The sequence below is a fragment of the Ovis aries genome, chromosome 1, assembly GCF_016772045.2.
Source record: "Ovis aries strain OAR_USU_Benz2616 breed Rambouillet chromosome 1, ARS-UI_Ramb_v3.0, whole genome shotgun sequence".
NCBI classification, from domain to species: domain Eukaryota; kingdom Metazoa; phylum Chordata; class Mammalia; order Artiodactyla; family Bovidae; genus Ovis; species Ovis aries.
The window spans coordinates 21,337,462-21,358,785 of NC_056054.1; the positions used below are offsets into that span (position 1 = coordinate 21,337,462).

At 51.3% G+C, this 21,324-nt stretch overlaps 1 protein-coding gene across 1 annotated transcript; it reads left to right on the forward strand.

The window, feature by feature from the left end:
* The first annotated feature begins 598 nt into the window (after positions 1-598).
* On the forward strand, positions 599-21,324 carry LOC101105114 (cytochrome P450 4B1). The gene is made up of 12 exons (XM_004001941.5): positions 599-810; positions 13,286-13,427; positions 13,602-13,646; positions 14,206-14,333; positions 15,152-15,276; positions 15,550-15,701; positions 15,855-15,961; positions 17,224-17,414; positions 19,119-19,252; positions 20,033-20,097; positions 20,198-20,280; positions 20,665-21,324. The coding sequence occupies exons 1-12, from the start codon at positions 631-633 to the stop codon at positions 20,846-20,848; spliced, it is 1,536 nt and encodes a 511-aa protein (XP_004001990.1). The 5' UTR covers positions 599-630; the 3' UTR covers positions 20,849-21,324.

Consider the following 21,324-nt stretch of genomic DNA (forward strand, 5'->3'; position numbering starts at 1 on the left):
TGAAACTGAGGCTTAGCTTGCTTGTGCCTTCTTGCTAGAGAGCTTCCATTGTTCCCTTTGGACACGGACTGCTGGGAGAGCTTGCATTTATGTCAGGCTCATGATTCTTTAAGTCCTTTTTTTTTTTCTTTTGAGTCATCTTCAGGAGCAAGGTTCAAGCCCTAGAAGGGAGAGCCTAGGTCAGAGAAAGGCCAACTCCACTCCCAAGATTATAACACAAACTTGTGTGTACAAACTTTTCTGACCTTGTTTGGGTTAAATGAGATAGTGTGTGACAAGTATCTGAAGCATCCAAGGTAGCTTGCATGAAAAGGTAGTCATTATTACGCCAGTGATCATGCCAAGAACTGCCTTCTGTTTGTTCCTCTAAGGAACACATTGCCTCGTTTCTTTGAAGCCCACTATCTAGTTTTCTTCATTTGAGTTTTGGTAGAAATCAACCAGGCTGTCTCCTCTGTTTGTGCATTTGGGGACTGTTGTCTCTGCCCATGGAGCTCAGCCCAGCCTGGGCTGTTGTTGACTGCAGGGCGTGGCTGGAGTGGGAGCTGGCAGGGTGCCTGGGCTCATAGTATAAGGGAACTTGAGGGTAGTAGGAGGCAGACAGAAACCTGGGCGACTGCGACTCCAGCCATGGTGCCTGTTTTGCTCTCCCTGAGTCTCTCCCACCTGAGCCTGTGGGCTTTTGGACTGGTCTCAGTCTTAGTCTTCCTTAAGCTCACTCGGCTGCTGCTGCGGAGGCAGATGCTAGCCAGAGCTATGGACAGATTCTCAGGGCCCCCCACCCACTGGCTTTTTGGGCATGCCCTTGAGGTAAGTGACTGGGCAGAGGATAGAGAAAGAAACCAGCCTCCTTTCCCTTTGGGAGTCTGGCCTAACCTGCTGGGGGCCATGGCAAGAGATCCTATGCTTGGGCAGAGAAATGGGGTTCTGTGAGCCGTGATTCCCGTTCATCTTTCCCAATGGGTCTCCCCCTCACTCTCACTTTCCAAGCTTGCCTCAGGTGAGGGTGGGGAATGGGGGTGGAATTTAAAAGCTGGGACTCAGAAGGGCCACAGACTCCTCCCCATCATTCTGAGGCCCAAGGTTCAGACAGAGCTCTGCTAAGGACTCAGGGATAACCTGGGGAAAAAAATTTCCTGGATAGTTTGATCCAACTAGGCAATCTTATTTAGAACTTAACCAGTATCCTCTTGTTCTGTCCACTGTAAAAAATTCCCTTTTTAGGGCAGAAAACGGAAGTGAAGGCAGGGACAAGTGCTCTCACCTAAGAGACCTGTTGAACCATTTAAAAATTGGTGCTCCCAGAGGTGGAGTTCTCCCTGCCATGCCTATGAACTGGGTCAGGGGCTAGGCATCTTCCTGGGTTCAGATTCTGACTCATCTTTCCCAGTTATCTCAGGGTAGTGGGGACCCTTAGCACTCAATGTCAGGAAGAGCTCTTAGTTCCTACCTCCATGAGGATCTAGAGTAGAGGTTTCTGAACACATAGAAAAGGACAGCTGCATTGGAATCAACTGGGAGGAGCAGATTCCTTGGCCTCTGAGCCCTGAAGACTCTAACATTTTGGAGCTAGGGGGTCTGAGTTTAAAAACATCCCCAAAGTGTTTTGATCTGCAGCCAGGCTTGGGAAAGTAGGTATAGCTGCCAAAGGGTAAGGTTTTGAGGGAGGAATTTAGATTTCTACTATGTCCTGAGTAAACTTTTCCCAGGAGTCTAGGGAATTACCTTTCCTTCATGATTGACACTCAGGATAAGCCTTACCTCTGGGTGGGATCAAGAATGTGATTAGTCACTCAGTTGTGTCTGACTCTTTGTGACCCTATGGACTGTAGCCCGCCAGGCTCCTCTGTCCATGGGATTTTGCAGGCAAGAACACTGGAGTGGGTTGACATGCCCTCCTGCAGGGGACCTTTCCAACCCAGGGATCGAACCTGTGTCTCCTGCATGGGCAGGCGGCTTCTTTACTGCTGAACCAGTGGGGAAGCCCAGGCAAGAATAAGTCTCTACAAATAACTGTCTTAGGATGGCCTGGGCTTCCCTGGTAGCTCAGATGGTAAAGTGTCTGCCTGCAATGTGGGAGACCCGGGTTCGATTCCTGGGTCGGGAAGATCCCCTGGAGAAGGAAATGGCAATCCACTCCAGCACTCTTGCCCGGAAAATCCCATGGACGGAGGAGCCTGATAGGCTACAGTCCATGGGTTCGCAAAGAGTTGGACATGACTGAGCGACTTCACTTTCACTTTAGGATGGCCTAGCAACATACCTGTATCCTAGACACACCCAGAAAAGGACAGAAAGTTCTGGAAGATGAATCAGACCCAGGCTCTGCTCTCAAAGAGCTTACTCTCTAGGGAGAAAACAGACACCAGAGCCTTCGCTGCCACCAGGCTACTAGGGGCTGGGGTGCCTCACCAGTGTTTTGCATCAGCCCCAGGTTTGGTGTCTCAGTGCTTGTCCTGTATGGTTGTCATCTTCTGTTTGTTTGTTCATCATTCCCACTTGACCATGGAGATCTGGTCTGATTCTTCCCTGTCCCTTCAGGGTACAGCGCAAGCCTCCCCAGAGTAGGTATCACTGGATGAACAGACGGTGAGCATAGGAGAGTGAGGCAGGGTATCAACAGAGGAGACAATGATGGAGAAGACAAGTGGAGGGACCAGGATTTATCTGGGGGGGCTGTATTAAGTACAGGGACGTTCTCTTCATTGGAAGGTTGAGGTATGAGCCTAATGTGGGAAAGAGGCATTTAGAGAAACCTTCAACCGCTTTCCTCTCATGTCTCCTCCTCTTCTCCTTGCCTCCATCAAAGCTGGATTTGCCATCAGCCTGTGGGCTTTCCTAGGACAGAGACCTTGCTCCGCTACCCCCGTATCAGTGCTGTCTGCCCTCGTTCCCCTGGATGCTCCTGCCCTCACCTTGAGAATGTATTAAGGACCTGGAACACAACTTAGCTTTGGCTTCTTGGCTCTCACACAAGTATCTGAAGGGCCTTGGTGCGAGGAAGGGTGGGCAAGGCCCGGAGGGGTGGTTTCTCTCAGACACAACAAATGTTTCCTGGGGAACCATGGCAGGCCCAGCACCCCTGCATTCCTCCAGGGCTTGGCACCTCTGCTCTCAGCTGAATGGATCTGTGCCTTTTCATCCAGGACATGATCAGTCTGTACAGAGTAATTGCATGTTTGATTCTTGGGCCTTGTGGTGATGGAAATAGGAAAGGAAGGAGGAGGACTGGTGGTAAAAGGAAGAGCCACAGGGGCTGGAAGAGATGTCCATCAGGATTCACTCCTTCCCTCTTGCCTCCAGTTATAGTCTGTCCTCTACCCATCAGCCCCCTCAATTCTTAGAATGCATCACCTTGAGGTGGGGGCCCAGAGAGGACCCAGCACATAATAGGTGCTCAGCCATATTGTTGACTGAAAGTTGGGGCCCCTGGGAGGGGCCCAAGGCTCTAATCTGTGTTGGAAGGAGAGAAAGGAGAATGCCAGCTCCAAGCCCAGGACAGGTGATCTCCTGGGACTGTGAAAGCCCTCTTCGCTGGTCCTGCTCATTGCTGGGATGGTTCCCTTGACCATGTGTGGGTTAGTGAAGTATGCTGGCCTGGGGATGTGGCTTATTTTCACTCAGTAGACATTGATGGGGGAGCCTGGTGGGCTGCCATCTGTGGGGTCGCACAGAGTCGGACACGACTGAAATGACTTAGCAGCAGCAGACATTGATCATGAGCCTTCACCATGCTTCCTCTCTGTACTTCCACTTCCTTTTCTCCACATTGAGAAAAGCCTTTTTACCTTGCTGGCTTGGAAGAGGATCAACAGAGATAAAGTAGAGATACACTGCAAACTGCTGGGCAGATAGACATCATGTGTCAGTCATCATAGGCAGACTCTTGCTGCAAAACACAAGGAAGCACTGGCTTTCTTCATCTTCTTCCTTCCTCCTAAATCAACCCAGTCTTCAGGAGCCAGATAAGGTCCCTTTGTTCCCAAGCAGCTAGCATTATCTGACCAATTACTCTGGGCCTGGCCCTATGTTGAGGCCAGAGGAGGAAGAAACAAAACTAGAGCCAGGCCCTAGGGGAACCCAGTCTGCAAGAGAGAGATAACACAGCACACGGTTCCAGATCCTAGGGCCCAGGGAGGGGTCACTGTGCTGAGTCTGAGAATAATCTGGACGTTGCAGCCCATGAAAATGTGAAAGGAAGGGAGGAAGATGATACCTGTGATACCAAAGGGAGAGGCCAGAAAGAGCACTGGGTGTTTAAGAAATTAATTTGTTCAACAGATGTTTGTTTCTCAAGGTCTTATATGTGCCTGCATAGGTGGTTCTGTGCTTCTGGAGGGGTGAGAGTGAGGGCAAAGAGGAGAAAATAAGACTGAAGTGGGGCTGGAGACAGATCACATGGGACCTCACAGGCCAGGTCAAAAGGCTTTATTGTGAGCACAACAGGGAAGCAGGGAGTGGATTCATGCAAGGGAGTGAAGAGCTCAGATTTGGGTGGTAGAAAGATAAACTTTAGCTTCTGGGTGAAGACTAGATTGGCAGAGACTAAATAGGAGGCAGGGAGAGCAGGGTGGAGGCTGCGGCAGTGTTGATGGTGTGAGCCAGCTGGATGAGGGAAGTGAGAGGCAGAGCAGGCTGTCTTGGTGGTGTGGGCATGGGGAGAGGATGCCTTCACCGTGGCCAGATATGAGATGTGTCAGGGAGACTCCCTTCATGTACCAAGGAGAAGGGGGACATAGGATTGCTCTGGGAGCTTTGTTAGACTGTGGCATCAACACAGCTGACTCAGAGCAGAATTTGGCAAAGACACCTAAAGAGAGAAAGGACCCCTGAGCCACAAAACTTCTATATAACCTGGAGGAATCAATTTCTGTGTCTATCTACATGTAGAAATGTGGGGATCTGAGACCCAGGAAGTGGGGGCTCAGGGGTTGGCAGCACCTGTCAGTGTCTGGGTATGGGAACCTTAGGTTCTGGATTTGGGGTGTTTCATGGCAGGACCTCCCTCCTCCCCATACCAGCCCCCAACCCCAGAACAGCTACATTTGGTTCTCTGAATTCTGGTTAGCTGATTCCAATGTAAAAGTCTCTTGGTGGATCTGTAAGGGAGAGGGGCAGCCGCCACAGGGCGTCTCCCTCAGTATTAACATAAATCTCAGAGAAAGCATCATTCCTTGTTTCTGGTTGATATCAGCATGGATGGTGTTTCCATCCCTAGGTATGGGAGGAGGGGCAGATTTGGGGGGCAAACATGCTATATTCACATTCGGAAATGCTGAGTTTGAGAGGCCTAGAGGATGTTATGCAGAAATGTCCACGAGATGACTGGTCATGTTTCTGGAGCTCAGGAGAAAGGTAAGCTGGGATGAGAGGTCCATTTAGGAACCAGTCGGTGGATGGCAAAGGAAGCAACGGGAGTAGGTGAGAGCCTTCAGGGAGAAGGTGCAGCTTGGGAGCAGACCAGAGGCTAGATTTTGGGGAGCCTCAGTCTTTGATTAACAAACGATAAGTGAGGTGCTGCTGAGATGGGGCATCAGAAGAGGCAGGAAGACAACCAGGAGAGAGCTCAAGAGAGAGAGGGGAGCTGACCATGTCCCATCACTGCTAGAGAGGTGGGGGCCGAGGTAGGAGCAAGTGGAAGGGAGGAGGGCAATGGGGTGTTAGTTGGAGGAGGGAGCAGAGCCAAAGGAGGCTTTGTTTGGTCAAGGGCAAGAGACTTGAACATGTTTTAAATGCCAAGTGGCAAGGAGATGGTAGAGAGGGTGGGGTCTGTGTTAGGCAAGAGAAGGGAGACTGATGGATGAGGTACCCCAGGGGAGGGTTGAAATCTAAAGGGAGTGGCCTTGGACAAGCCCTGGATACCTCCTCCACTGGAATAGGAGGGAAGGTTGGGAACAGGCAGTGGTTCTTCAGGTCTTGTAGCTGACTTTAAGAGATCTCTTTTCTGATAGGTTCTACTTTTCTCTGTGAAGCAGAGCAAGACTGCATTACCAGGAGCAGAGGGGTGGAGGGATAGCTGAGGAAAAAGAAGGGACAGATTCTGGCCAATTTTATGAGGCTTTCTAGAAGGTATTTCTGCCAATCTCTGCTCAAATGTCACCTGAGAGAGTGCTTCCTTGATCCTTTAATCCCCTGTCTACAATAGCACCCTTGCCCTCTTTTCTGCTTTATTTTTCTTCCAAGAGTTGCCACTACCTGAAATTGTATGCCTGATATATTTGATTCTTGTTGATTTTCTTTCTCCCCACTTGGCAAGTAAGTTTGGGGAGGGCAGGGCTTTGTCCTGTTCACACTATGTCCCCAGGAGCTAGCACCATGGCTGGCATTGAGAGTGGGTGCTCCATGCCCATTTGTTGAATATGTGAGTGTATCCCTGGGAGACCCAACTCTGGGCAGCAAAGTCACTCACACAGGGTGAAGGCCAATGTTTGCACTCCCCTGGACTCCCGGGTGCCTCTTGGCTAACAGCCCTTCTGTCTTCTTAGGTGTTGGATTGCGTCCTGTGTTCTGCTCCAACCTGGTTATTCCTGGTGCTGGAGTTCATCTTTGGTGCTGAAGACAGAGACAGGTGTTGCAGGCAGAATGTATGCAGGCTGTGGGACTGAAAAACCTAGACTTGAGAGTTGTGGGCCTTTGGGCAAGGCCCATCATACTTCCCAGCCAATATGTGGTACTAGAAGAGTCGAGGTGACCTGTGTCAACCTCATCCAAAGCCTCCCAAGCTCCTTCTGTTGAGCCAAGGGTTGCTTCCGTGTGTTATGTATTCGCATACATCCACAGATACATGTGCGGTATTGTCTCTGCACTTGTCTCTGAAACGGAAGATGGAGGATAAAGTCACTTACTCGTCTCTAGAGTTGAGGGGAACCATTTCTCTGCTCCTTGGAGCATCATGCATAGATCCCTTCCTCCAAGTTCCCCATGGCTCCCTGCTCATCCTCATAGTTGAATCTCCAAAGAGTTTGTGTAAATTGAGTGTTCTTTTTTTTTTCTCACTGATTTTCATGTTTTTTTCCGGGGACACTGCCTCATCTCAATTTTTGTTGCTTCTTCTTGGCAGGCACTCCCAACCTCTCTGGCTTTGACTATACAGATTTGCTGTCCTTGACACTACCTGGGGCTCACAAACATCCCGGTGCTCATGAATCTGCTGTGTGTGTGGGGCAGGGCAGGGCCCATGGAGTGGGGAAGACTATAGCACCCAAGGGCATCTAGGAATGTCCATACTGGAGGAGAGCAGACCCAGGAGGATCTGGCCCTCAACTCCCAAGGGACAGTAGAAGCCTCTGTAGCCCCAGAGAGCAGACTGCAAACTCATGGGGAAGGCCGCAATCTGGCAGGTTTTAGTTCAGTGACTAAAGAGTGTTTTTAAATTTTTATTTTATTTAACTTCTTAATCTTTTTTTTTTTTTTTTTTTTGCCACACTGTGTGGCATGGGGGATCCTAGCTCCCTGTCTGGCCAGGGATTGAACCCATGCCCTCTGTACTGGGAGCGGGGAGTCTTAAGTGCTGGACTGCCAGGGAAGTAAGAATTAAGATGATCCAAAGATTGTTGGGACTACTACATTTTGAAAAGCAGTAAGTTCTTGGTTGCTTGAGATGTTTGAGCTCTGGGGGCAGAAGTTCCCACATCGTGAAGGAGCTGGGCCAGGCAACTCTGGGTCCTGGGAACCGGAGATCAGCATGACCTGCCTCAAGGGAGCCCCGCAGGCTGAGGAAGAGGAAAGCCCATCCCCTCCCCTCCTTAACAATGTGTTTTTCTGAACTGCTACCCCATTTTGTGAACAGATTTGTTTGTTCCCTGTGGGAGAGCTGTGGCTGCAGCAGACTGGCTAAGTGGGTATCTTGTTTCTTGAACACTCACCCTCTGAGATTTGGCTCAACTGACTGATGACTTGGGCAGGCTCATTAACAAGAGGGGCAGTAGGAAGTGCCTCTGCAGAATCCCAGTCGGCCCAACTCCTATGGAATGGTTCTCTTTGTCCTTGGGATGTACCATTCCCACCTATAAAGAAGGACTGTGGTTTGGCAATGTTAAGATCTCTTTCAGATCTACTCCTCAGAGCAAAGCTTCCTCCAGTTCCGAGGAGGCAAAGAAGAGAGTGGTGCCCATGCTTGCTTTTCCCACCCCCTCCTGTTTATCCTTGGTGATGTCTACAATGGGTGCAAATGTGAGGACGAGCGGCGTGTGGCTCTGGAGCCAGGGTCAGTGAATTATCTCCACGACTTGTTCTTTTCCTGTTTCCTTCCTTTTGGAGAAAAACAAGCTGGCCTAGACCTTGGAGTCCTGTAGGCGTCCCAACTTGGGTTATCTGAGGACTGGTCTGAGATGTACAGTTATGTAACCCAGAGAAGCTAGCCAGGCAGCCATGACCCCTCGAGAGAGGATGTCCCAGCCCTTTTGATGGGGCTGCCACTCCACTAGTGGGGCCAGGTACCAAGAGCTATCCTCACTCCTGCCAGGCTCCAGGGGTGATCAAGGGCATGCAGAAGAAATCTGGGCATGGGGAGGCAGGGCTTGCTCAGGCTGTGTATGTGCTGTGCGTGTGGTACGTGCCAGCATGAGGTCAAATCTCCCATCCTGGGTGGGGATGCTGCGGGCCAGGGGGACACTCACAGCTAATGAGGAGAAAAATAAGGCACAGATGAACCAGATCGGCCAAGGGTTCCTTCCAACCCTGAGATTGTGTCTGGCTTTGTGATTTAAGCCTCTCCTGTCCCCTGTCAATTGAACTTGAGAGGGATGGAGAGAAAGGGCACAGTCCTTTCTGGTGATCAAAAAGTCAGCAAGGAAAACCCAGGAGCACAGATGGAAAAATAAGAGGGACCCAGGAGGAAAGAATTATTTCCAGGGATACCAAACAAGAAGGAAGCAAGAAAGAGGTCGGGGACACCAGAAGGAAGGTTCCCTTTTACTAATCAGCAGAGATTATGTTGCTCACTTGTAACCTTTTGGACATTGTGTTCACAAGGGCAGTGAAATTCTTACAACACCGCTGGGTTGAGCTCAGAATAATGAGTTCAGAGGCAGAGGGGGAAAGGCTCTATGGGGAGATTACACTGGACCCTACAGACGGCCTGGAAGGAGAGGAACCCCAGAAAAACCACAGATGATTGGCTGGAGGCCAAAGCAGCCAAGCCCAGTCCCCCTTTGGGGGAAGCGGCTTGGTCTAGACAAGGATTCCTGGGGCTAAATTTTCAAATGTCCTGTGTTCTTCAAGGTTGTTTCCTGAAAGATACAACATGGATTAATTGAGTGGGTGAGGACTGTGAAAAGAAACTTTACAAGGAGGGAAAGCTGGGCCAGTCCTTGCACAGGCCTTGTCATGAATGGCACGCCCTAGGATTGCGCAGTGTACAGTTTATACAGCTGAACACAGCAACCCTGACAGATTGCAGTGTGGGGAAGAGAATGCGGGGCTCTAAACAGAGTTCTAAAGGAGATCAGCCCTGGGTGTTCTTTGGAAGGAATGATGCTGAAGCTGAAACTCCAGTACTTTGGCCACCTCATGCGAAGAGTTGACTCATTGGAAAAGACTCTGATGCTAGGAGGGATTGGGGGTGGGAGGAAAAGGGGACGACAGAGTATGAGATGGCTGGATGGCGTCACCGACTCGATGGACGTGAGTTTGAGTGAACTCCAGGAGTTGGTGATGGACAGGGAGGCCTGGCGTGCTGCGATTCATGGGGTCACCAAGAGTCGGACATGACTGAGCGACTGAAATGAACTGAACTGAACTGAACTGAACCTAAGTTAGAGCACTACTAACCTACAAGCAAGGTGCAAGTCAGTTCACACCTCTGAGCCTCAGTTTTCTCATTTGTAAGACGGGAATAATTGTTCTATATTAGGTACCTGAAGTGATCTATGAATTCACTCCCGTAGCTCCTGACTTACGGGAGATACACAATAATATCTGTCCCCTCCCATCCCCTATGTTGTGAGAAAGAATGTGGAAATGAGGAGTGACTCTGGACTTTAGCCATATAGCAGGCAGGCTAGGGTCATCTGGGAAAACAAAAACAAATCTGCCGTACTGTTTACCACGCAGGAAGTGCTGATGGTGGCCTTTCTTCTTTGACTCCCCAGATTGAGTGAGACTTGGACTGGTTTTTCATGAGATGGCCTATCTCTGGCCAATGTTTAGACTAGCCAGATGCTTTGTATGCTTTCTCCTTCCTTTCTAGTCTTCTCTGTCAGCTCCTTTTTCATTCTGTTCATCTGGCACACTGTTTATCAAGTATACTCTGCATCCAGGGCCCCCTGCTGAGCTCCATAGTGATCTGGGCATGCCCCACACATGATCTGTGCTTCTGGGAAACTCACCGTCCACAGGTGGGGTTAGGTCAGGGGTCCTGGGTGTGAATCCTAGGTCTATCGCTAACCAGCTGTGTGACTAAGCTTCTCATAGTTGACTTGTCCTTAACTCTGAAGTAGGAATTATGATGGTGCCTATCTTATAGAATTTTCTGAGAGTTCAATAAAAGAATTTGCGTGTAGTATTAGCTCAGTATCTGAACACATCAAATGTTCAGTGAATGTCAAATGTTAGTTTTATTAAATTTTGGGGGTCTTAGATAAAAGCAATTATAGCACAAGGCAGAATATGGGTAAGGCCCTGGTAGGGCTAGAGAGGTCCAGAGGAGGCAGAGATGTCAGCTGGTGGAAGGTTAGAGAGGTCCCTGGAGAGGTCATTCAGGGTGGATGCCAAGGTACAGACCGAACATCAATGGGCTCTCTTGGGTAGAGGATATATGAAAAGCGAGGAATGGCATATAACAAACGTGCAGAGATGATGCCACACCCCAAGAGGTCAACTTAGTTTCAAACACTCAGACTCACAAGGCTACCAGAGGCACAGTTAGCATCCGTCTCCTCCAAGGATATGGGCAGCCAGCCAGCAAGGCAGCATCAGGCATTCTTCACAACCTCCACATAGCCATTAGCCACTATCTGCTCCTCAGGGGCCGGCCAAAGGCAGGGAGTTAAGCTCCTCATCCTGGATGTGGGTCAAGCTTGTTTTTGAATCTCCAAGTCCCGCCGAATCCCTGTGTCCACTAGCAGTCCCAAGGGTCCTGCAAGGTCATGCACATTACAGAGTCACCACACGTAGAGAAGCCCAAAGCATGGTGCTCTCATCAGGTGTTCATGGTTCTTCCCAGTCCAGATGTTATTTACCTCCCAGGGTTCATTTGGCCATAGCTATGTTGCCTAGCAACACAGTTGATATTCTGCAGTTGTCAAGTTTCCAGGGGAATGGGTTGGAGAGTGTAACACAAGGGTCAGTTTACCTTGTAACAGGAGACAAGGTTTGGTGAATGCTTTTCCCACAGTTGAAAGTATCTCAGGGCGTGTTCAGACCACACTCTTTATTGCAATTTAGAGGCGTTGAGGAGGAGGATGTGTGCAGGAGATGCAGGGATGAGGCTTGGAAGAAGATATTGGGAATGGGAGGGAAGGTTTGAAGGAGAGGAAACTTCTAGTCAGTCGAGGGCTTCCCTTGCCCAGGATCCACATGACCTCAACTAATGACATGCCTGCCTTGTGTGTTCATTAATGTCACAGTGACTTGCCCGAGTTCACACATCTGAAAAATAGGAGAAATCAATATTCAAACCCAGGTCTGTCAGGCTCCAAAGATTGCTGTGAGTTCTTGGGAAGCAACCTCAGATCTCTGGACGTAGGCTCCTCTTACTTCCCTGGTGGCTCAGATGGTAAAGGGTCTGCCTGCAATGTGGGAGACCTGGGTTCGATCCCTGGGTTGGGAAGATCCCCTGGAGAAGAAAATGGCAACCCACACCAGTATTCTTGCCTGGAAAATCCCATGGACAGAGTAGCCTGGTGGGATATGGTCCATGGGGTCACAAAGAGTTGGACACGACTGAACGACTTCACTTTTCCCTGAACTGGGAAGAATGGTTTTGAGGATGCGATGAGTCAAGATATAAGGTGCTTAGAAGAAGGCCTAGCCCACAGCAGGTGCTTAATGAAGATTAGTTGTTACTATACTGTCTCCCAAACTATGGTGCTAACCCACGGGCAGGCCGCTGGAGAGTTTAAAGTGTTCTTCTAAAAGGCTCCTTCCAAATAGGGGGAAATGGATAAATACATAATGGTATGCCCCTGAAATGGAATACTAGGCAGTTGTTGGAAACACTGTGAAAAAAGTGAAGTTGTTCAGTCGTGTCTGACTCTTTGCGACCCCATGGACTGTAGCCTATCCCGCTCCTCCATCCATGGGATTTTCCAGGCAAGAGTACTGGAGTGGGGTACCATTTCCTTCTCCAAAGGATCTTTCCGACCCAGGGATCGAACCTGGGTCTCCTGCATTGTAGACAGACGCTTTACTGTCTGAGCCATCAAATATCTTAAATAAAAAAGGTATGTCTTGGAAAGGTATTTATCATACACCCCACTTACATAAGGCAGCTCTGGTTGAGTAGATGTAGCTAGAAAAACCTCCAAAGTTGGTCTCTGCAGCCTCGTCTCCGGCCACTGCCCCACCTAGTGGCAGCTCCTGGGAGACACCATACTTTTCCCTACTCTAGACATTGCTTGCTGCTCACTCTGCCTTAGAGTGCTCTTCCCTTACTCTTCACACGGTCAGCTCCAGTGTCATCCTTCAGTTTGACCTTGAATGTCCTCGCCAACAAGAGTCCATCCTGGGTCACTCTATCTCAGAAGGGTCTCCCTGTTAACTCTCTCCCAGCGTTGTGCTTATTTCCTTGTTAGTACTGTCTGCAGTCATTTCACTTTGTTCTTTATTTGTTTATTATCACTCTTCCCCACCTAGAGTGAATGGGAAGGACTGTGTTTATCTCATTCCCCTGAGACATCTAGACAGTGCTCTGCACATAGTACATCCTCAATTAAAAAAAAAAGTGCCCCATGATTTAGGGGTGGAATCGAGGTGATTTTGAGGTGTATCGAACAACAAGCTGGAGTTCTCTTTCTAATGAAAACTTTGATGCTGAAAGAAACCTCTTTTTGGCTGCAGTGGAGATAGGTTGGTGGCAGGTACCAGATGGAAGTAAGCTGGCCAGTTTGGGTTGCCGTGCTCACCCAGGGGCAATAAAGCGTGGCCTGGACTTAGAGCAGTGGCTCTGGGCTGGAGAGAGGACTGAGCCCAGAGATGTGTAGGACTGTGACTGGCTGGGAGGGAAGGGCTGCAGGAGGAGGGAGGGGTGCTCCCTGCACCTTCCCGGGCAACCTCCTCTCTTCCCTGCTGGCCTGGCTGGTGATGGTGGGTTCCTGAGTGGCCTAGCCTTCTGTTGCTATTTCAGATCCAGCAGACTGGGAGTTTGGACAAGGTGGTGTCCTGGACTCACCAGTTCCCTTACGCCCACCAACTCTGGCTTGGACGATTTCTTGGCTTCCTGAACATCTATGATCCTGAATATGCCAAAGCTGTATACAGTCGAGGAGGTGAGGATTCCTGGAAGAAGTTGGAGCTTCCTGAGAGCAGAGGGCTCGGTGCCATGTGGGGAGGGGCCCTGGGCCTGCACCCTAAGTCTGGGCAGGTCCTCACCCTATTCATCACCAAACATCCTCCAGGAATCCCCTAGTCCGTGTTTGATGAAGCTTCTCTTTCTCTTATAGACCCGAAGGCCCCAGATTTGTATGACTTCTTCCTCCAGTGGATTGGTGAGTAGGCTCTTGCCCTCCCTGTCCTTGGTGCTGGGTGACCAGGGGCCTTCCCTGCCTGATCCCTCCTTGCCCAGTGTCTGCTCTTATGGTTACTACATCCATCAGACCACCTGGCCCCAAGTTGCCACCCTAAGCTCAGTAGGAGAGAAGGAGGCAGGAGAACTCCAGGCTGCCTGAGAGGTGGAGCTCAGGCAACTTGTCCTGCCAGGGTGTCCTCTTCCCTGGGTAGGCAGGGCAAAGGCTCTGGGCAATGTTTTAATGTGAGGAACAGCTTCCTGGAGGAGGTGGCACTACAGGTGATCTGAGGAGGTTTTATTGATGGTGCTGGCTGGGGCAAGGGCCTGAGGAAAGGAGTGTGGAAGGACAGGACCCAGGCTGGTATCACCAGAGGCTGCAGGGCTGGGTGCCTGAAAGGCAGACCTGAGTTTGGATGCCAGGCAGATCAGAAGGATGGGAGTGGGGTTAGGCGGGGTGGTGTGTGCTTGATCCCAGGTTGCTAGGATTGGGGCAGGATTGTGTGAACTGACCAGCCGTCCCTCTCCCATGCCTTCCCCAGGGAAAGGCTTGCTGGTTCTCCAAGGGCCTAAGTGGTTCCAGCATCGCAAGCTGCTCACACCTGGCTTCCACTATGATGTGCTGAAGCCCTACGTGGCCGTGTTTGCCGAGTCCGCACGTGTCATGCTGGTGAGCTCCCTGTGCCAGGCTCCTGAGGCTGTGCTGCAGGGCCAGACCCCTGCCCCCAGGTTTTCCTAGGAGAGGGCAGTGAGGAGACTTGCTGAGGCCCGAGGCCCTGTTCTGCCTGCAGCAGCAGTGTAAGCCTTGCTCTGCCTGACACCTACTGCTGGCCGTGTGCTGACAGCGTGCTGAGGCTCCAAGCTGCCCAACAGCCCCAGCTTTTGTCTCCACCGGGAGACCAGCACTCCCTCTTCCCACATCAAAGGGCCTCTGCAAGACCCCAGGAAAGCTCCTACTGTAGCAGACTGGAGGGCTGCCTGTATTGAGAATATTAGGAAGACCTTTCGTATCTAAAAAGTGTCTCCTCATCCTTGGCCTAGCACAACTGCCTGAAATAATATCGAAAGTAAGTCTAAAATTGATGCTGGGAGTCAGGGGTCAAGAATTAGGCTCAGAGCCTTATAGCTGGATAATCCCTGAGGTTACCTGGGCTAGCCTTTCTTCTTGCAAGAGACTACCCCCTCCCCACCCTCCAGGATCACTGCAGGCCTGATGCACACAGACTGTGCTGGGGAGCTTACCACCTTTGGCCCTCCTCTTCCCTCATACACAGCTGCCCTGGCTCTGTGTGCTGGTTGAGGCTGCCTGTGGGTTCTGCCCTCTGAGCCTGAACCACCCCCTACTCTCCACTCATAACAGCAGGATGGAGGCCAGGCCAGGGACCCGGAGTGCATGTGGGGAGGACAGTGGTGGCTCCTGCAGGCAGGGTGGGACATCTAGCCTGGTGGGCCCCCTCCCCTGCATCACCTTCCATCTCTGGGCTCTAGGACAAGTGGGAGAAAAAGGCTCGTGAGCAAAAGAGCTTTGACATCTTCAGCGATGTGGGCCACATGGCGCTGGACTCGCTCATGAAGTGCACCTTTGGCAAAGGAACCAGCGGCCTGAATGACAGGTCAGGGGGCCCTTGGGGCTGACCACAGTCTCCAGCCAGGTTGGCTTCGAGGGCGTATGAGGTGACAGGACTCCTGGTCTGAAAGGAGAGGGGCGCCCTGCTCTAGGGAGCCTCAGCTCAGGTGGAGCCGGGCCTTTCCCACGGCTCTCATGGGAGGCTTGATGGTGGGGAGAGGACGGGCAGAGAGTGCAGTGCTTGGAGCTGGATTCCACTCGCTCGGGGGCTCTGCTGCAGGTTGGGGTCTCAGCATCTCTCCCTCCCTCCACTGTGCAGGGACAACAACTACTACCTGGCGGTCAGCGAGCTCACACTGCTAATGCAGCAGCGCATCGATTCCTTCCAGTACCACAATGACTTCATCTACTTTCTCACCCCGCATGGCCGCCGCTTCCTGCGGGCCTGCCAGGTGGCCCATGACCACACAGGTGGGCCTTTCCTGCACCGCCCACCCACAGGAGGCCTAGGTTCTGGTCTAGCTCCTCCTGGCCCCTGGGGGACCCCTCCCATTGCAGGACCTCTCTTCCCCTTTTGGGCAGAGGGTGGGCCCCAGGCAGTGACACCCCGTGCTCCCGGCCCAGACCAGGTCATCAGGGAACGGAAAGCAGCCCTCCAGGATGAGAAAGAGCGGGAGAAGATACAGAGCAAGAGGCACCTGGACTTCCTGGACATTCTCCTGGGGGCTCGGGTGAGTGCACAGTCACCCACCTTGCCTAAGAATGTGTCCCTGACGGGTCTTCAGACTGTCCTCCTGAGACAGGGCTCCCTGGACAGCAGCGGGGCTGCTAAGCGTCTTTCCCTCTTTCCCCAGCAGATATGACCTGTTTCTTGTCCTGTGGTGCTGTGCTGTGCTCTGTCGCTCAGCTATGTCTGATTCTTTGCAACCCCATGAACTGTAGCCCGCCAGGCTCCTCTGTCCATGGGGGATTCTCCAGCAACAATACTAGAGTGGGTTGCCATGGCCTCCTCCAGGGGATCTTCCCAACCCAGGGCTTGAACCCAGATCTCCAGCATTGCAGGTGGATTCTTTATTGTCTGAGCCACCAGGGAAGCCCAAGAATACTGGAGAGGGTAGCCTATCCTTTCTCCAGGGGATCTTCCTGACCCAGGAATCAAACTGGAGTGTCCTGCATTGCAGGCAGATTCTTTACCAGCTGAGCTACCTGGGAAGCCCTTGTCCAGTGGCATACATCAGCAAAGGCTCAGAGGTGGGAAGGTGACTGGTGTGGTGCTGGGGAGAGATGTAGTGGCAGGGAGGCTGGGTCTACATGAAACAGAAGACCAATTCCAGCCTTCGCAGACTCTGAAGAATCTTAGCAACCTAAAACCTTAGACTTTATACATTACTCATTCATTCATTCGAGGAGATCATGGCAACCCATTACAGTACCCTTGCCTGGAGAATCTCATGGACAGAGGAGCCTGGGTGGGGCTAGAGTCCACAGGGTCACCCAGAGTCGGACATGACTGAAGTGACTGAGCACCCGCAGCAACAGTCATTTATTCATTCATTCAGTTGGTCCTTTCACTCCACAAACTCAGTGAGCCCTGCTCTGGGTTAGTTCTCAAGCTAGGGATGCAGACACTGAGAAAGCACTAGCCCTGGCCTCTTGACTCTCACAGTCAGGTGGCAGGGACAGGAGGCAGATGTTGACAAGGACCTCTTCCTCCTCCAGAAGGGACTGTGTGTGTCATGGGAGCCAAACTGATAGTGCTGGGTAAAGTCACAAGTCATTTGGCCAGAGGAATCAAAGAAGGCTTCCTGGAATAGGAGTCCTCCAAGCTGGCCTTGGGGGAACAGATAGGAATCAAGGGGATGCTCCGAACCCCTAGTCTGAAAAGGAATTTCCCTCCCTCTCCCAGACCTTCATTTGACAGCTACTCTTGTGAGGCCTTGTTGGAACCTACCTCACATGCCTTGGGCTGTCCCATTGTGCTTTCCTGACTCAGGATGAAGAAGGCATCAAGCTATCGGATGAAGACCTCCGGGCCGAGGTGAACACATTCATGTTCGCAGGCCATGACACCACCACCAGCGCCATCTCATGGGTTCTCTACTGCATGTCCCTGTACCCCGAGCACCAGCGTCGTTGTCGGGAAGAGATTCAAGAGATTCTTGGGGACCGGGACTCTTTGAAGTGGTGAGTGAGGCTGCTGGTGAGCCCAGTCTGTCCCAGGGAAGAGCTGCGCCTACAGGGCCATCCTGGAAACCAGGAGAGGGCAGTTAGCCCTTGTCATTTTCCCCTCCAGAGCTGTGGCTTTGGGGGGGAAGCTATGCGTGGACACAGCCCCGAGCGCTTTCTCTCACCGCAGACCATTTTCAGATGTGTCTTGTAAAGGTGGTCAAGAGGCTGACTTTTATGCTGGCTCCCTTTGGTGGCCTTCTGGGTTCCCAGATAGATCAGGGAGCATTGGAAAGGATTTGAACACTGAGGATGAACAGAGCTGGGGTAGCAGGAAGAGCTGATTCCCTCCCACCTGCTTCTAGATGGACATGTGCAGCCTCTAGACTCCTCTGATGAAGGAGAAAAGGCTGTTGCCAACTTCATCACTTAGAAACTTACAACTATTTTGTTTCTTCATTCAAGCTTGAGCTCACTATCACGACACTGATTGATGCTGACCTCCCTCTGGAGAATGATCTTTGGCAGTTTTGACTGGCCCGCTTCCTGCATGTGCCCTCTGCCCCGCCTCTCCCGGCCTCTGCCCCTTGGGCTTTCGAGTCCTGTCACCTTTCTCTCTAGACTCCTGTGTTACCTCCAGCCTAGGGATAGGACACAGCAGGGTCCACAGAAAATGCTCAGTTGAGGGAAGAAACTTTAGACTCACTGAGGGAGACTGACTTAGAATCCCAGAATCTGGGATTTGAAGGATGTGGTTTTACTGGTCAGAGGTTGGAAACCTCCTTGGGTGTCCAACCAGGTGCCAGACGCTGTTAGGAGTGTGGAGGATGAGGGTGAGTGGCCAATACTGACCTGGTTCTTGCAGAACCACAAAGCTAGAGAAAACCACAGAGTGGGGTAAGATTGAGCAGCCCCATGTTCAGAACAGAGGCATCAAAAGGAGTGGGTTTCTAAAGAGATGTGTGAGGCTCAGAAAGGCAAAAGGGGAGAACTGGGTGCTCTGGGTTGGGGAACAGTGTGAACACAGCCTGGAGGCAGGGAGTTGAAACATTTATTTAATTTTCATTTTATTCCATCTCAATCTTGAAGCAACCTAAAGGACATATTCAATTAAATGTAGAACACAAATGAAAAATGAGGACCGGGGGAATAAACCCTAGAGTTTGGGGCTCTGTAGTAAGCTGTTGCACAGTCATTATAGCTGGAGCACATTTGAGGTCTGAACTTCCTAGTGGCAAAATGGAAATATCTATCCGTCTATCTATCTATCTATCCATCTATCTATCTATATGTAGTTACTCACCCCCTCCAAGCTCGTTATTGTTTGACATTTATTACTTCTTTTGGCTAATGTGTGTCAGCCCCTACCCCTTGCCATTCCAGCTCCATGGGGAATGAAGCAGAACCCAAAGAACTGTCCCTCGTGGGGTTTCTGGGGGACACTGAAAGAGTGACCTTGCCTTTGACTGCCAGGAGCACATACACCCCTAGGATCCTGTGCTTTCCCTTCCTAACAGTGAAGATGAGGGAGGGATGGAGAAAAGTGGAGCCAGGCCCCTGCGTTTGTGCGTCCACTCCATGTCTGGCCTAGACACTGGAGCGCTTGCATCCCTCTGACTCCCTGATGTGTGGTGGCGGTGAAGTGGGGATTCTGGCTGGGCCTGCCTTCCTGCAGGACTGTGCTGCTCCCCAGTCCACAAAGGCCTGCTTGTGTTGTGGCAGGGATGATCTGGCAGAGATGACCTACCTGACCATGTGCATCAAGGAAAGCTTCTGCCTGTACCCGCCTGTGCCCCAGGTGTACCGCCAGCTCAGCAAGCCTGTCAACTTTGTGGATGGTCGCTCTCTACCTGCAGGTGGGATGGGGTAGATTTTGGGGGTGAAGCCAGAGTCCCTGGGGGTGCTCTCTCTACCCCTGTACCAGAGGGGAAGAGACCAGGCTTTGTGTTCGGCCAGCATCAAAGTCCTAGCTCCACAATGTGTGGGTAAATCCACCAACATCTATACCTCTGCTCTGTCTCCTGTGAACTGGGGGTGAGAAGGGTCCCTGCCGTACAGGGCTGTGGTCAGGATTAAAGAGGCAGTGTTCCTCAGGGCTGTCATGTACCACCAAGCAGATTGTGCCCTCCCTGGACAGCTTCAGGAGGCACCATTCACTTAGACTATGATGCGGTGCAGTGCACAAGCTGTACAATGGTGTGTGGGGGCTTTGTAAGGAGCGTTTGACTCTGGATCTGACACATAGTAAGCGCCCGGTGAATGGTAGTTGTTACTGCTGATGGCATAATATTCTGAATGACTACTTCCCTTGAGAGTCAGTTAATGGGAAGCAGAAAGTGGGTGGTAGTCCTTGCCTGTCCTCGTGGTGGGGTAGGTGCGGTCCTCGTTTCCTTTTCCAGTCTACACATGTCTGTGTCAGGTGCTACAGCTGGTGCTGGGGCTGTGGGGAGTAGGTGTGCTGTTGACCAACACACTTTGATGTGCTGAGGGTGGGTATAAACTTTCTGTCCCTGGCAGTGCTCAGGGAGGGACTGGTGCTCAGTTAGGGGCACCACTTAGGGGATTCTGACCCTGTGAGGAGGTGGGCCTGGCTGTCCCAGGACTGTCTGCTCATCAGTTTTCTGCTCTGTCCACAGGCAGCTTGATTTCTCTGCACATCTATGCCCTCCATAGGAATAGTACAGTGTGGACTGACCCTGAGGTATGCCATCCATGGGCTTGGAGTTCAGAGGGGGTGGGCTTCTGTGGGGTCATCCTGCCCTGGGACCTGGCAGATATTCAAGCAAGCCCTGTCCCATCAGGTCTTCGACCCCTTGCGCTTTTCTCCTGAGAATGTGGCCGGACGCCACAGCTTTGCCTTCATTCCCTTCTCTGCTGGGCCCAGGTAAGGAGAGCCCGACGTCCCTGTCCAGAGGTGAGGATGGAGGATGTCATGGAACATCCTTTGGGGGATCTCTGGGATGAGGAGGGCCATGCTGGGTGTGCGGTGAGGGAAGTTTGGGGGACCCTCTTCCTGCCATTAGCATACTCTTGTCTTTGGCAGGTGAGTCATTCCAAGAGAGACCCCTAAGTCACAACCCACAGTGTGAACCTACCTAGTTTGGGACCCTCACTATGCCCCCGAGATCTGTTTCTGAAGCCCAGGCCAATCAATCAGTCAACGATTCATCCGTACATAGTGACTGATTTCTGTTGGACACTTAGAGTGCTAGTTTTTATCACTCTGGACATCTCATAGCCTGATGTCATTTTGTGCTGTTCATTGCAGGAACTGCATTGGCCAGCATTTTGCCATGAACGAGGTAAAAGTGGTCATAGCTCTCTGCTTGCTCCGTTTTGAGTTTTCCCCGGATCCCTCAAAGCTACCCATCCAGATGCCCCAGCTGGTCCTGCGCTCCAAGAATGGCATCCACCTCCATCTGAAGCCAGTGGGGCCGGGCTCTGAGAAGTAGCTCTGCTGAGATGAGAGCCCCAGACAGCCCAACCTGTGGCCTCTTCCTGGACGCTGCCCTCTCCAAGCTGGGCTGTAGAGTAGCTGTGTTCCCCTGTCTTCTGTAGGCTTATGGACTAGAAGCAGAATAGGCAATGCCATGTAAACATGTATGTCTATAAATGCTTACTGCACATGTGTTCCAGAGCTCACTCATTCATTTAACAAGCATGCTGAATAACTACTTGCTTCTAGATTCTTTATTGATCTCCCATAATTGTCCATCTTTCTGAAATTTACACAGCATTCACATGGAATCTGTGCCTTGGGACTAGTGGTTATGACCAGACACTCATCCACTCCACACAATATACAGATGGCTTTCGGGGCTTGCGCCCTTCACCAAGATCTGTTTCTTTGTTTAACTTTGTATGTATGTTTCTGGAATATAACAGACATAAGGAAAAACTGCTTAAATAAAAAACACATAAGAATGAA

Excerpts from the sequence above, each read along its gene's own strand:
- LOC101105114 (XM_004001941.5), top strand. The coding sequence starts at position 631 with ATGGTGCCTGTTTTGCTCTCCCTGAGTCTCTCCCACCTGAGCCTGTGG. Across the intron at positions 15,277-15,549 it reads ACCAGCGGCCTGAATGACAG|GGACAACAACTACTACCTGG; the intron begins GTCAGGGGGCCC and ends TCCACTGTGCAG. Across the intron at positions 19,253-20,032 it reads TGGTCGCTCTCTACCTGCAG|GCAGCTTGATTTCTCTGCAC; the intron begins GTGGGATGGGGT and ends CTCTGTCCACAG.